Below are 13,315 nucleotides of genomic sequence, written 5' to 3' on the forward strand. Positions count from 1 at the left end.
ATTGCTTTAAAGAAAACGTTTATTTAATAGCCGTTTAATAATACTAAATAGAGTATTTATGTTTTCACTAATACCTTAACTAATGATTTACAAATAAAATCCAATCGGTTGCCTAAAAGGCCCTAATCACACCAACAAAAAAGAAACAACGGGCCACACTGGCAAAGCCGGCTCAAAATGTACTAAAATTCCCATACGGCATTGACATTCTTTTAAAATACGTGTCCAAATTTGAGCTGAAAATGGCAACGAATATTGTTATTTTCCTGGCTTTAGGAGCCCTCCTGTCCATATCCAAAGTGCAGGCGGAGATTGTCAATCTAAATGTGGAAAGAAGCCTGGACCTAACCTCCCAGCTCGTGCGGGCCACCACCAAAATTTCGGCCGAAGACACAGCCGGCAAGCCGATTTCCGAGTACGTGTTTTTCGTTGGCGAGCCAAGTCTCGCCTACATTTCGGTGAAAGATAATGCCGACAAGAATGTCCAGATCCGCAAAAACGAGCTGGTTAAGGGCGAGGAAAGCTACACCCTCACCTTCCCGAAGGCCGCCTCCAAGCAAACCTTTGTGGTGGAGACCGTCTCCTCAAAGAATATTCTGCCGCACCCCTTGGAAATCAGACAGAACGACAAACAGTTCGTGAAGTACATTGGACATCTGCATTTCTACTCAAAATACAAGACCAACTCGCAGAAGACCAGTGCCAAGCTCAGCTCCTCTAACATACTGTCTCACACCCAAGTTAAGCCTTTTTCGGTGGCCTCCAGCAAAATCACCTTCGGTCCCTACGAAAATGTAGAAGGTAACGAGCTAAAGGTCCATTTTGAGAAGACTCCAACTAATTTATTCTATATTTCAGCTTTCAGCCTGGAACCTCTTTCAATCCATTATGAGAACTCCGCCCCCTTTGTGACTGTCAATACTCTGGAGCGAACATTGGAGATTTCCCACTGGGGCAACATTGCTGTCAAAGAATCCATCCAAATGACCCACACCGGCGCCAAACTGAAGGGATCGTTCTCGAGGTACGATTTCCAGAAGGAGGGTCGCTCCGGACAGTCTGCCCTGAAATCGTACAAAACCTATTTGCCAGCATCTGCTTCTGGTGTCTACTACCGGGATACAAACGGCAACATCTCTACCTCAAACATGAATTCGGGACGCGACTTCATTGAGCTTGAGCTGCGCCCGCGATTCCCCCTGTTCGGCGGCTGGAAAACGCAGTACACTCTCGGCTATAATGTCCCATCCTACGAGTACATGTTCAGCGATGGCACCAAATACCAGCTAAAGATGCATTTAATCGACCACATTTACGATAACATGGCGATCGATGAGGCGACCATAAAGATTATTTTGCCCGAGGGCTCTAGCGATATCAAACTGTCGACGCCCTATACCATTAGCAGGCTGCCAAACGAGCTGGTGCACACTTATCTGGACACCACAGGCCGTCCCGTGATTTCATTCTCCAAATCCAATTTGGTCGAAAGTCACATTTCCGATTTCACGCTCTACTACAGCTTCTCGAAAATTTCCCTGCTGCAAGAGCCTCTTCTGGTTAGCGGCTTCATTTACATTATTTTTGTATTCACTATTGTGTTCTTACGATTGGACTTTTCAATCACCTCACACTCGCATAAGGAATAAGTACATTATAATGTTTTGTCATATACATAGATATTCTCATGTGAAAATAATTTCGATAATACAAGTTTCAAAACTATTTCCAAAACCAGAAAATAATAATAAAGATGCTGCACTTGATTGCAAATAATAAATTATAAAGATTGGCATTTATTTTTAAATATTTTGATATTTTTTAAGCACTAACTAATAAGGTTAGAAAAACGATACTTTTCAATTTAAAAATATGAGTTTAAAGTTTAGGAGCTTGGAAATTGTTTATATTGCATAGGATACTGAAAAACTGGGTTATAAAAAAAATATTTTATATATGGAAATAATATTTAGCTGTTAGCTGAAAATTTCCTCATGGGTTCATAGGAAGGATAATTTGTGTCATCTCAAGCATGAGGATTTTCAGACATGCGCGTGAGAAGGAAAAATTTGAATCGAGTGGTTTGCAGTTTTTCGACGAGTGTGCTGTGTACATATGCATTTGTGGCTTAAAAAAATGGTTATAAAAAATTAATAAATCAATCCAAAAAGATTTTTAAGCAAAATAATAGCGCAATGCATTGAAGAACGGTCTCGGTCCTCGGTCCTCGGGTTCTTGAAACCAAGTTGGATGCCCAAGTGCTTCCATAAAATGGAGTGGATTGTGGAAAATCGATAAAAGAATTTTCAGCCTGTAAACAGAATTAAAACCAAAATAATAATGAAGTAAAAAAAACAGTTTAAGGCTCTAATAAGTGTCCGCAGGATCAGCAAAAGTAATTAAATAGTTTCAACGTTAATATAAGTGTTATATTTTTGTTTTTTTGAGTATTTGTTTCTAAATAATGAAAAGTTTCTTGATCGTGCTAATGAGTGGAAATTCCTTAACTTAAAAGTAAAGAAAATTCTTTTTGTTTTTATAAATATGAGTTTTAAAAAGAGGACTTTTGCTTAAAAAGTGTTTGTCCCTATTAAAAGAATCCTCATTATAAGAATTGGGGTTCCGGATTACTCATGTGCGCCCTTGGCCCTTTTTTCTATTGTTTGTATCTGAAATAGAGATGTGGTACCAAAAAGCATCCAATTAAAAATATTTACTAGGATTTTTTGAAGAAAAATGTGAAAAATAATGTTTCTTTTGTGAGTTTTATTAAAACTTCCAATAAAAACTAACAAAAGATAAATAAAAGTAAAGGGTATAGGATTTATTTTAATTAAAATTTTAAAATCCAAACGCTTCTCTATATTAAAATTGTTTTTAATTTTTTGTGAGTCAGTTGATAAAATATTTGATTTGAATTTTTTAACTTTATTTGTTAGACCGGCTAAGAGTGATTCCTCGATTATGAATTCGAATGGAGCTGACCTGGGACACAGCAGCAGGAGGAATGAGAAGGGCAATCCGGACAACGGCCACGCCGGGATGCGTGGCACTGGCAGTGGCATGAGCACAACTCGACGGAAGTCCATTAACTTCCAGAACCAGCTCCAGTTAGCACTCGATTCCAACGAGTGCGATGTGATGTACTGCAGCCTCTCGTCGGGACGCTTTCAGCCACATTCCGGCAAACTAAAGCTGTCGCCGTTGGAGAAATACGATGATCCCAACAGGGGTGTGCCTCCTCCCTCGCCGGCTCCCAACAGTGATTGCTTTGCCACCTGTGTGGCCAACCAGATGCCCGCGCAGTCGTGCAAGTCGGAAAATCCTCCGGTGGTGCAGAAACATGGAATAGGAGCTGGCGCAAACTATCATCAGCGTGGCATTTCGCCCAATTCCAGATACCGCTTGGAGCGATATCGCGAGTCCCAGGCCACCCCTCAAGCAAAGATGATGGACTCCATGGGTGGGATCCCTTCGGCCGTTCCCTCTGTCTCCTCCACGCGCCTCCTACTGCCTTCCAATGTACCCTTGCCGCTGGCCCAGTGCGACAACTACAACGCCTACTTGGGATCCACGGTGCACACTCCGGTGAAGCGATACGTGCCCACGCCACCGCCTGCCATGGATCTCTACACCGACCTCACCCTCACTGCCTCCACACCAGCCGCTTCCGGGTCATCATCAGGCGCATCCAGTCAGTCGCAGTCACAGTCCCAGTACGCCAATATGCCGTACAACTTTCGCTCCAAATGCTGCCACGGCGAGTCCTCTCACAGCAGCCTCAGCCGGACCTCGCAGACGTACAACTCCAGCTGTTCGCCGGCCTGCACCTCCCCCTCTCCGGCACCCTCGACCAGTATGTCCCTGGTCCTCTCGGCGGTCAGTTCTTGCTCACCAGTTACCACTGCGGCGGCTCCTCGTTCAGTAAACCACGGAGGAGTCGGTGTTGGGGCGTCCGTAGGCGGTGACACCCCCCAGCAGATGATGAGCCGTCATCGGGGCCAGGAAGACAGCGACTCCGTGATCGTTGTGGCTCCGGGTGGGGCTTCAGTGACTCAGTTGGAAGTAGACAACCCGTCGGGCACCTGTCTGCACTGCAACACAGTGCGCCGCACCACCGGAGTACACCAGACCACCCAGACCACGGGACCCATTAGTCCGGTGCCCATTTCTATGCCCGTGCCGATGCCCATTCCGGTCATATCGGGTCTGGGTGAGGGACAGCTGGCACCGAATGCCAGCCTGGACTCCGGAATGGTAGCCAAGCAACTGGAGGCGAATCAGCAGCAGCAACAGCAACACCAACTCTACCGAAGCCAGATGGTGGCAAATCCACGGGTTCAGCACATGCACCACCAGACGCAGCAGCATCAATCTATGCAGGTTCTGCCCCAGCCCCAGATGCATCATCTGTCGTGCAAGAAACGAATTGGGATCTATCTGAAAAGGGCTACCGCCCAGTTCTTTGGGGTAGAGCCAAGCACGGAGGCGGCCGACTGTGCCCTGTGGCAGGGACGTCATCGACGTCTGGCTATCCGCTGCTTCGGGATGTTCGACTCCGAACTGGAGTATCACATGCAGCAAGCTATTGCCGGCGAAGATGTGGGTCAGGTGAATAGCAACCAGGGCAATAGCAACTATGCACCCGACCGCCCGGACATCCTGCCCGTTCAGGATGCCATGGGACTGGACATGGCTAGGCAGAAAAGCTACACCAATAGGGACTTCCTGGCCGGTGAATTCGTGGAGCGCAAGGCCTCGGTGGGATACATGTTTGTGGCCATGGTGAGCTATCTGGTGCACATGTTCCACAAGCGACGACCCATGCAAATGCACAAGGTGCGTTGTCCCTGGCAGTGGTCCCGCAGCTTTGCTCCGATGCACGTCACCACCACCCAGAGCGGTCAGCAGCCGGATGCCGACTGCCTGACCGACGGCCTGGAGGCGATCATCGAAGACGAGGTGTTCTTTGACAGCCCCTGCGAAGTTTCGGCCACTTCGCTGAATGACGATGGTTCCGAGATTGGACGCCAGGCAGCGAAATCTCGAACCTGTACGGATTCTACTGCGGGAGGCATGGGTGTGGGGGTTAGTGTCTACATGGCGGAGCGGCAGCAGAATGGGTGGCGCACCTCGGCTCTGAACAGTAGTGGGAATGCCAGCAGCGACATCAACCTCACCGGCAGCGAGCAGGCAACACATCCCGGCGTGGCCGCTCACATTCCTCTCTGCAACTCGGTGTCCAGCCAGATGCAACCCACGATGCGCACCTCGCACTCCACCACCTCCACTTGCAACCGGGGCAATCGGATCACCGCTCAGCTGCTGGACGGTGTGCTGGAGAACTCGCGTCGTCCGCCACTCCGATGCATCAAGTACTTTTCCGTAAATGACCTGGACGACCGCACCGATCATCGACCCTTCTTCACCTACTGGATAAACACCGTGCAGATTGTAGTGCTCATCCTGTCTATTATTTGTTACGGCATTGCCCCGATCGGGATCGGTTCGGAGCAGAAGACGGGGCAGGTCTTGGTGACAAGCCTCAGCCTGCAGACTGTCCAGCATGTGGAGCAACGGAATCTGTGGATCGGCCCGAGGCACATTGACTTGGTGCATATGGGAGCTAAGTTTGCTGCCTGCATGCGCCGCGACATCAAGATCACGGAGGTGGTCACAAAGACGCGACGCCACGAGAGGGAGACCGCCTGCTGCATCCGCAACGACGATTCTGGCTGCGTTCAAAGCTCCCAAGCGGAGTGTTCCATTAGGGGACTTTATCCTACGGTAGGTAAAATCTAGAAAATCTCTAGAAATAATCTTTGAGATACTTCTATATCCAGAAATCAATCTCGACGTGGAAGAAATGGTCGCCCAGCGAATCTGGACCTGGAGGACGAATCTCTGGGTCCGTTTGCGGACTGGATCCGAAATTTTGCGATGCCCCAGCCTCAATAGCGCCTTACGAGTGGCCGGACGACATCACCAAGTGGCCGATCTGCCGCAAGACCAATTCGTTTACGCAGCGATATCGCTACAAGGATCACACCTCCGAGCACATGGTTTGCGAGGTAATAGGACATCCTTGCTGCACGGGCTTGTACGGCGAGTGTAGGATAACCACTCGCGAATACTGCGACTTTATAAAAGGATATTTTCACGAGGAAGCCTCACTGTGTTCACAGGTACATATACTTTAATTCTTATACCAGTAAGCTTTTATTAAATAATTTTATTTTGTAGATATCGTGCCTAAATAATGTATGCGGCATGTTCCCGTTTATATCCGTGGAGACTCCGGATCAGTTCTACCGACTACTGACATCGCTCTGCATGCACGCCGGCATATTGCACCTGGCCATCACACTTATTTTTCAGCACTTGTTTTTGGCGGACTTGGAGCGCCTGATAGGCACAGTTCGTACTGCGATTGTCTATATAATGTCGGGCTTTGCAGGAAATCTGACGAGCGCCATTTTGGTGCCCCATCGCCCGGAGGTAATACTTCTATTTAATCTGATGGAACCCCACTTATTTCAATAAAAAACATTTCATCAGGTTGGGCCTTCGGCATCTCTCAGTGGCGTGGTGGCCTCGTTGATCGCACTTCTGGTGTGGATGCACTGGAAATATCTTCACAAGCCGCATATTGCTCTCTTCAAGCTGCTGCTCCTGTGCAGCGTGCTGGTCGGAATCGGAACCCTGCCTTACCAGCTTAACTTCCTGGGATTGCTCGCCGGAGTGGTGTGTGGCTGCCTTTTAACTGTGTCCCTAGTTCCATTCACATCCTTCACGAAATACGGTCGTAAGAAAAAGGTATTGTATTTACAAAAATAGATAGATAGATTAGATATTTATACTAAATATACTTTGGCTTTCAGATAAATCTGATTTGGACTTGCATCCTGTTTCATGTTGTCGTTTATACGGCTATGATCGTAACGTTTTATGTTCATCCCAGTGAATTCCATTCCATTAGCTTTGTAGATATGTTTAGTAATAATAATGGATACGACAATTTCACCAATACCGACCATCATGGCGTAGATATTGTAAGCAGTAATACCCGATACTCACAGACGCAAAACTCCCAATATTATTATCATCATCACTCGGATGACATTATTAGAAAAAGCGTTACATTCACCGAAAAAGCTCTCGTTTCGGTGGGTACTAGAACATAGTGATTTTGAAAAAGTACATAAGGTGTAAATTAAAATGGCTCGTTGATTTAATTTATTTCCAGCACATTTTATATCCCGCTGCGCCGCGGAAAACGAGCGTTCAACAATGGCAGGAAGTAGAGTATAGTCGTTCGTTTAATCACCTTTCAAACTATAGTGATCGAATTAAAAAAAGTATTGGAAATATATCAAAGCTTAAGAAAGTGTTCACTCCCATTCGATTTTCAAGCAAGAACAACCACTCTAATCTTATGACTGAATTCAAATCGGTGCGCTCCGAAAATAACCACAAATATTTAGGTTACATTAATAATACTGAATTTAACGTCCTTTAATATTTTACATATTAATCGAATCGAATTAATTCATGAAAACAACAAATTTGTCAAGTTTGAGTGCACAAATAGATAAACATTATATGAATAACGCATTGAATGTCTATTTATGTATGTATAATCCGAACTTCAAATGAATAATAAATGATTAGTCTTAAAAAAAATTCTATCTAATATTGTTTTCTTTAATTATATTTCATTAAGTAATGGAAAGTCAATCGCTTTGATAAAGAAGTAATGTGCGATTTTAAAACAAGGAAATCCAAGAAACCCGAAAATAAAAATCCTCTTTTGTTCAAGAAAGGAAACTTCTAGAACCTTCTCTAGTTCCTAGATGTGTTCCAGACAAACTCCTTCAAATGATTTCATTATGGAATTCCATAGATGTCCACTGTTTCTAAACCTCAAACTGAAGACCTTGAACCTTCAAGGAACAAATGTCACCTTCAAGGTAATGTTAATTAAAATGCAGATTGTGTGTTTAGAAATGCTGTAATATACCAATGACTATGTACATATTATACAGTATAAATATTAGATTACTCAACTGAAGATACAGAGGGCAGAAATTGTGTAATTAAATTCACAAGTAACATAGAAATTTTACAGTTAATTCTTAAAACTATATTCGGAGTAAACGTACAATGAATAGCAGCCGTGATGGGATAATTATGTGTACATCATTTCGGCCATTGAGGACATCTTTTTGGGGATATGAACAATGGTATCCAAATAACTGGCGAGTTCTCCAATGGTAACATCATCGCAGCTGCCGGGGTTCGTGGAATTATAGCTGGCCTGTTGCGAGCATGTAGCTCCCATTAATGGAACAGCTGACAGTGGTCTTGAAGCTACGGAAACGGCAGACGTGTCGCACTTGGCAATAGGAAGCTGACCAACCTCTGCTCCACCTCCCGAGTTGTGAGTCTTCAAAGAGTTGCAATTCTTCGACATGTGCCAGCTGTTAGCCGATTCATCTAGTAAGGCATTACATTCGCCAATCACATCGCTAAAGGTGCACTTTCCACTGGAGCTCGGCTTCAAATCCTCGTTGGCGTGTGAATCCTCCTCTTTTGATTTAACTATATATATCCGACCACTTCGGACCAGACATTTTCCATGCTCACAGCCATACAACGACCTCAAAATAGGCTGTCGAAATATATTCTTCTTCGCAGGGGCTAGATAGTTCCGTTTCTGTGATGATTTTTGCACGCCATGGGAACTGCTCAAGGGACTGACAATATCAAACGTTTCGGATGCAGCAAGCGACTCTTCCTGCTTGCAGTCGTCCAGGCAACTCTCGGACCTTCGCCTGGGTCTGCACTTCCAAAGATGGGTAATCCTGCCCTTGATGCTGGGTCCTGGTTCCGCAGTGTCTCCCGGAAACGATCTGTCGAATCCATTGTCTGCAGCGTAGAAGGGGTTCCTCTCAACAGACTTCAAGAGAGGATGAGTCTGTGTTATTTTCAGCTTGTCCAAATCAGCTGGCAGCTCATCGGAGGCCATGGCGTTTCAGAAAATGCCTTATTGGGGCTTGCAATTGAATATAATATTGCCCTTTACTGGTTTACGATGTGTTTATTATTCTTTAGTGAAGGAAATTCACTTTTTTCTCCGTTTTTTATTATTTTTCTGTTGTATGTATGTGTACATATAAACAGAGATGTATCAACACCAGGGTTGCTATTTTATTTCTAGATCTAGCTATGAAACTGCATTGTTAACGATAGTATCGAACGATAGTTTTCAACAATACTCAACACTGTCAAGGTAACATCACCGTTTCCTTATCGAGGGATGGAAAATTACCAGCAGTGGACAAAATATTGATTTAATTTTTAAAATTTAAATCAATAGAAGGTTGAAAGTTGTTTTATTTCGTATTCTTGATACTACTATAAAGAATGGGGATTCCAGGTGATAACGATATTAAAAGTCAAATATTTTACGAAAAAGCTCGATGTATGGGTGCCTCATGAGTAATATATACTTAAGTTTCTTTAAATAAAACAAAAATAAAGTTATAATAATATTATATAGTTAATTTATTGGGTTTAGTCTTATTTTTGTAGTAGCTGTTTTAAAAATCACATTTTTAACGATTGAAGAGAGGTTATGCCGGAATATTTAATGTTTCAATTATTTTTAATAAATAATCTAAAGATTTCAAGGATTTTGACTTCATGAATTTAAAAGAGAATGAAATAGTATAATAAAGACAAAAATCTGCAGAGAAAAATAACTACAATGTTAAAATAAAATCAATTTATAAATTTCTCTCATTAAAGAATCCGACATAACAATCTTATTAAAATTATTTTTAATTTGGAAGTTCTTTAGGGGAAATGTAATATTTTTTCAAATAATAATTCCGCGTGTTTTTCATCATGGAGATCATATGGTATGCCAATTGAATAAATATTGATAATTACTCAAAGTGAAAGTAAGGGATTTATCTAAAATATTGTTTGAATTTGATCGCGCATTTTGCTCATTATCTTTAGATTAATCATCAATGGAAGTTGAGTTAAGGGCACTACCGCCCAGTTGATTGTGAGCTATCATTAAAATGTCCTTTTTCTCCTTCGGGAATCGGAGTTCACGGCCAGCCATGCGGAAAGTCTCAAGTTCTCTCTCCGCCGCCACGAGCTCTCTACGGATGACGCCAGGACTGTCGTGTTCTCGGGCAATCCAATCTAACGCCATTTGAGAGCGCATTTCGTCGTCCAAGCTACGATTGGAATAATGAGCCACCACTTCCTGCCTTGAGCAGTGCCGTTCGCGCATGGCTTTTAGCGATCCGTTCCAGTGAAGGAGCTGGAACACAGTCATTAGCTCCTGGAACTCCAACATTGTTCTTCCCTTATTCGCTTCCAACATGAACCTGAGGAAGACAATATAAGTCACCGATTAACACTAAGACGGGGTCAGTGCTTACCTAAATGCTCCTATTCCGGATTCTGCTCCTTCATTGGTTTGAGATGTCCCTTTAAATGAAGTTCGAGCATCTTGTACAGCTTTTTGAATAAACTCGTCGCTTATTCGACGCGACGGATGTTCGTTGAAAACCGAGTTCATTAAAGCAATCTTTGCGGAACTGCGTCGAGCCTCTGCCTTAGTTGGACAATTCTGTTTATGATTAAAGAAAGTATTTAAAAAACGTTTTAAATGTAGGTTTATAAATGTTGGTTTCCCTTGTTAAGTGAATTTAAAACCTTTATCATATTATTATTTTAATTTTTTTTCATTGTTAAAAGAATGACAATGAGATGAGGCTGACTCTCTGTAAAGGGTAAGCGGAACCAGTAGCGTTAAAACTTACTTGAAAACTTCCAAAGCAGCTTCCTCCAGGCAAAGTCACAAAACAAATATATGGCTGGCTATTCGATGGGATAGATTCATAAATTACTAGAGCTCCGTTTTTCAATTCCGCTCCACGGGATTGCTTCATTTGCCAAAACTCTTGTAGGGCTTCAACCACATTAACTGCAATGCATACAAGCAAGTGTTACAAGTTTTTGTAAATATATAGTCAGGCATTCAAGTTATGATGTCACATTTCATCTATATTACCTCTATAGTCTCTATCTTCGTAGAATCCAGTTACCGTTGGCAAAACCCAAAAAGGTTCTTCAGGGTAGACCATTGTTCTGAATCTTCTGTATTGTATTTAACCAAACACGATTATTTCATCACAGGTTAAACCACGAATCACTTCCAAAGTGCCTGCAGAAATAAATATTTCTTTAGTTATTGACACAAACATATGTAGGTGTGTAGGTATGTGTCTACATGCATAACACATATTGAGAGCCATAATGAATGGTAAATTAAATGTGAACTGGGTTCCATTAAAAACTGGAAATGTCTTCTATTTACAGCACATGATTACATACGCACATGCAATACATACATATGCGAAATGTTTGAGTTACTGCATTGGTGACACTGCCACGTCTTTAAACATACATGTCTACCATTAAATGTCAGTTTGTCGCTTAAGTCTTTTGATTTATTTGGACGCAAATATATGAAAAAATGTTACTTTTTACACTGGTAGACCAAATAACTAATTCTTTTATCCACAAAGCAACAAATGAATAATTCTTTGTGCTTAAATCAATATTATTTTTTTAATAACTTTATCTATTTTTGTTATTACCGTATATGCATTTGTATTTCAACTCATGAACGTGCTTAAGGAATTTTCACTGCTATTTTATTTAGCTGAAACGATCAGCTAAGTTAACCGACGACGAGTTAAGAAACCTTTCTGCAGTAATGTAAAAAAGAAACTAGATACATTACTGTGTTCCAGTGTTGCCAACTGTTGGCTGTAAAATGGCCAATGTCCAGCAAATGGCTTTAGCTCGAAAAAGCCAAATTGAGATTTGTGTTTGGCGACTTAATTATTTAAAATTTATTTTAAAATGTTATGATGGAAAAGAAGGATAGATTCAGACCTCGGTTTTGTTTTCAAAAAATAGCAATATTAATATATTAAAATTATTAGGGCAGGATATTTTTGAGATATTTGAAATTTTCGTTGTTTTTGAGAACGGAAAAGTTTATAGTAAGATAATACAGTAATGTACTACTCATTAGAAGTCATGTTCATAAACAAAAATATACACAAAATAAAAGTCATCAGTCAATACCATATATTCGCAGATGAAGACTTAATATTTATTTAATTTTCTTAAAAAATACAATATTTCATTAGTCACAAGCCAAATAAATACAAATATACGATACGTTACGATAAAACAAACACAACTTATTAATACTAAAATAAAATTTGAACACTCTCAAAATTCGGTATCGGCAGCATCAAGTTTAACTGGAATTCGCAATTGGGGGTACCAAAGTCTTCTGGGACAGTTAAAGAAGGCAATAAATCAATTTTTGGTTCTGTTGGAGGTGTGTTATCTCCTCCAAAGTCATTTTCCAAGCTGTGAAAGTCATATGAAAGTTTTTCAAACAAGGCATCATACCCTCCTTGATTTTCAGACCAGACTTCTTGAATCGCTGAAAATACACAGTCTGTTATATTATGCTAATTGCTGGCTATTAAGTACTTACGCCGGCTGCACTTCTTTAAGCATTGTGGGTTGGGAAGATCTGTATAGTCGAACAAGTTTGTAATGGATGTTTTAGCCTTCAACGTGTAACCACCCAAGTAGCAGCTCCTTGCCTTTACACTGGTCTCCTCCCGATCCCTATTGATAAAATTTTGCTTCAGTCCTTTACGGATTGACAGTTTCGCGATGCTTCCTTCTAGTTTAATTGCATCGCTTTTAAATGGAGTGATACTTGGGGTTTTGAGCAGATTATTGTCTAGTTTGCCAAGCACGCTTTTTTTTACAGTTTGTTTCAAGACAGTGTTACTCAAAGGGACTCCATTTTTGATGGGGTTTGCAGGTACTAGATGAATATAATGATGAAATCTATTCATGCGAATTGCGCCACAATTTATAACTTACAATAAACCCCTGTGTTTTCCTTGTTCAATATGTTATCCATTTTTACGCAATTGCAAGATTAGTTTGATATTTTGTTAGATTTGTTCGAAAATTTGATGGAAACGAGCGGCACTTAACTAGGGATGAGAGAAGCGACTCTATCAAGTTATCATTTATCGATACCTAGTAAGCCGATTCAAAACATCTGAGGGAATAGCTTATTTAAGAATTTAAAATTTAATTTCTTAAAATTATTATTATTAAGTTTTAAATGTTAAAGGTTTATTATATTTAATAATAATTTCCATTTAGGGATTTACCGGAAAGGGAG

The 13,315-nt window shown here is 41.7% G+C and overlaps 5 protein-coding genes across 5 annotated transcripts; 2 read left to right on the top strand and 3 right to left on the bottom strand.

Annotated features, from left to right (window-relative positions):
* Window positions 1-178: 178 nt before the first annotated feature.
* Window positions 179-1,787, top strand: LOC108126636 (dolichyl-diphosphooligosaccharide--protein glycosyltransferase subunit 1). The gene is made up of 2 exons (XM_043212592.2): window positions 179-801; window positions 859-1,787. The coding sequence occupies exons 1-2, from the start codon at window positions 243-245 to the stop codon at window positions 1,647-1,649; spliced, it is 1,350 nt and encodes a 449-aa protein (XP_043068527.2). The 5' UTR covers window positions 179-242; the 3' UTR covers window positions 1,650-1,787.
* Window positions 1,788-2,069: 282 nt separating this feature from the next.
* Window positions 2,070-7,663, top strand: rho-5 (rhomboid-5). Its single transcript, XM_017243769.3, has 7 exons — window positions 2,070-2,395; window positions 2,940-5,787; window positions 5,844-6,185; window positions 6,244-6,498; window positions 6,559-6,816; window positions 6,882-7,166; window positions 7,247-7,663. The coding sequence occupies exons 2-7, from the start codon at window positions 2,965-2,967 to the stop codon at window positions 7,517-7,519; spliced, it is 4,236 nt and encodes a 1,411-aa protein (XP_017099258.2). The 5' UTR covers window positions 2,070-2,395; window positions 2,940-2,964; the 3' UTR covers window positions 7,520-7,663.
* Window positions 7,664-7,992: 329 nt separating this feature from the next.
* LOC108126686 (oxidative stress-responsive serine-rich protein 1) lies at window positions 7,993-9,215 on the bottom strand. Its single transcript, XM_017243356.3, has one exon. The coding sequence runs from the start codon at window positions 9,026-9,028 to the stop codon at window positions 8,189-8,191; it is 840 nt and encodes a 279-aa protein (XP_017098845.2). The 5' UTR covers window positions 9,029-9,215; the 3' UTR covers window positions 7,993-8,188.
* A 344-nt stretch (window positions 9,216-9,559) lies between these two features.
* On the bottom strand, window positions 9,560-11,838 carry lft (Limb expression 1 family member lowfat). Its single transcript, XM_017243330.3, has 5 exons — window positions 11,685-11,838; window positions 11,096-11,248; window positions 10,845-11,008; window positions 10,461-10,651; window positions 9,560-10,406 (listed from the first exon to the last, which is right to left on the bottom strand). The coding sequence occupies exons 2-5, from the start codon at window positions 11,166-11,168 to the stop codon at window positions 10,028-10,030; spliced, it is 807 nt and encodes a 268-aa protein (XP_017098819.1). The 5' UTR covers window positions 11,169-11,248; window positions 11,685-11,838; the 3' UTR covers window positions 9,560-10,027.
* A 346-nt stretch (window positions 11,839-12,184) lies between these two features.
* On the bottom strand, window positions 12,185-13,176 carry pim (pimples). The gene is made up of 3 exons (XM_017243672.3): window positions 13,006-13,176; window positions 12,605-12,946; window positions 12,185-12,550 (listed from the first exon to the last, which is right to left on the bottom strand). Exons 1-3 carry the CDS (start codon window positions 13,043-13,045, stop codon window positions 12,309-12,311), a joined length of 624 nt encoding a protein of 207 aa, XP_017099161.2. The 5' UTR covers window positions 13,046-13,176; the 3' UTR covers window positions 12,185-12,308.
* Between the last annotated feature and the right edge of the window lie 139 nt (window positions 13,177-13,315).

This window comes from Drosophila bipectinata, chromosome 2L, assembly GCF_030179905.1.
Source record: "Drosophila bipectinata strain 14024-0381.07 chromosome 2L, DbipHiC1v2, whole genome shotgun sequence".
Taxonomy (NCBI): domain Eukaryota; kingdom Metazoa; phylum Arthropoda; class Insecta; order Diptera; family Drosophilidae; genus Drosophila; species Drosophila bipectinata.

What these genes read in the sequence shown, in the direction of transcription:
- rho-5 (XM_017243769.3), top strand. Translation starts at nt 2,965, where the DNA reads ATGAATTCGAATGGAGCTGACCTGGGACACAGCAGCAGGAGGAATGAG. An exon ending in AAGCCTCACTGTGTTCACAG is followed by an intron (nt 6,186 to 6,243) that starts GTACATATACTT and finishes TTTATTTTGTAG; the next exon opens with ATATCGTGCCTAAATAATGT. An exon ending in AATACGGTCGTAAGAAAAAG is followed by an intron (nt 6,817 to 6,881) that starts GTATTGTATTTA and finishes TTTGGCTTTCAG; the next exon opens with ATAAATCTGATTTGGACTTG.
- pim (XM_017243672.3), bottom strand. Translation starts at nt 13,045, where the DNA reads ATGGATAACATATTGAACAAGGAAAACACAGGGGTTTATT. An exon ending in GGAAAACACAGGGGTTTATT is followed by an intron (nt 12,947 to 13,005) that starts GTAAGTTATAAA and finishes ATATTCATCTAG; the next exon opens with TACCTGCAAACCCCATCAAA. An exon ending in CTTAAAGAAGTGCAGCCGGC is followed by an intron (nt 12,551 to 12,604) that starts GTAAGTACTTAA and finishes GTGTATTTTCAG; the next exon opens with CGATTCAAGAAGTCTGGTCT.
- LOC108126636 (XM_043212592.2), top strand. Translation starts at nt 243, where the DNA reads ATGGCAACGAATATTGTTATTTTCCTGGCTTTAGGAGCCCTCCTGTCC. An exon ending in TCCCTACGAAAATGTAGAAG is followed by an intron (nt 802 to 858) that starts GTAACGAGCTAA and finishes TCTATATTTCAG; the next exon opens with CTTTCAGCCTGGAACCTCTT.
- LOC108126686 (XM_017243356.3), bottom strand. Translation starts at nt 9,028, where the DNA reads ATGGCCTCCGATGAGCTGCCAGCTGATTTGGACAAGCTGAAAATAACA.
- lft (XM_017243330.3), bottom strand. Translation starts at nt 11,168, where the DNA reads ATGGTCTACCCTGAAGAACCTTTTTGGGTTTTGCCAACGGTAACTGGA. An exon ending in CGAAGATAGAGACTATAGAG is followed by an intron (nt 11,009 to 11,095) that starts GTAATATAGATG and finishes TATGCATTGCAG; the next exon opens with TTAATGTGGTTGAAGCCCTA. An exon ending in GCTGCTTTGGAAGTTTTCAA is followed by an intron (nt 10,652 to 10,844) that starts GTAAGTTTTAAC and finishes AATCATAAACAG; the next exon opens with AATTGTCCAACTAAGGCAGA.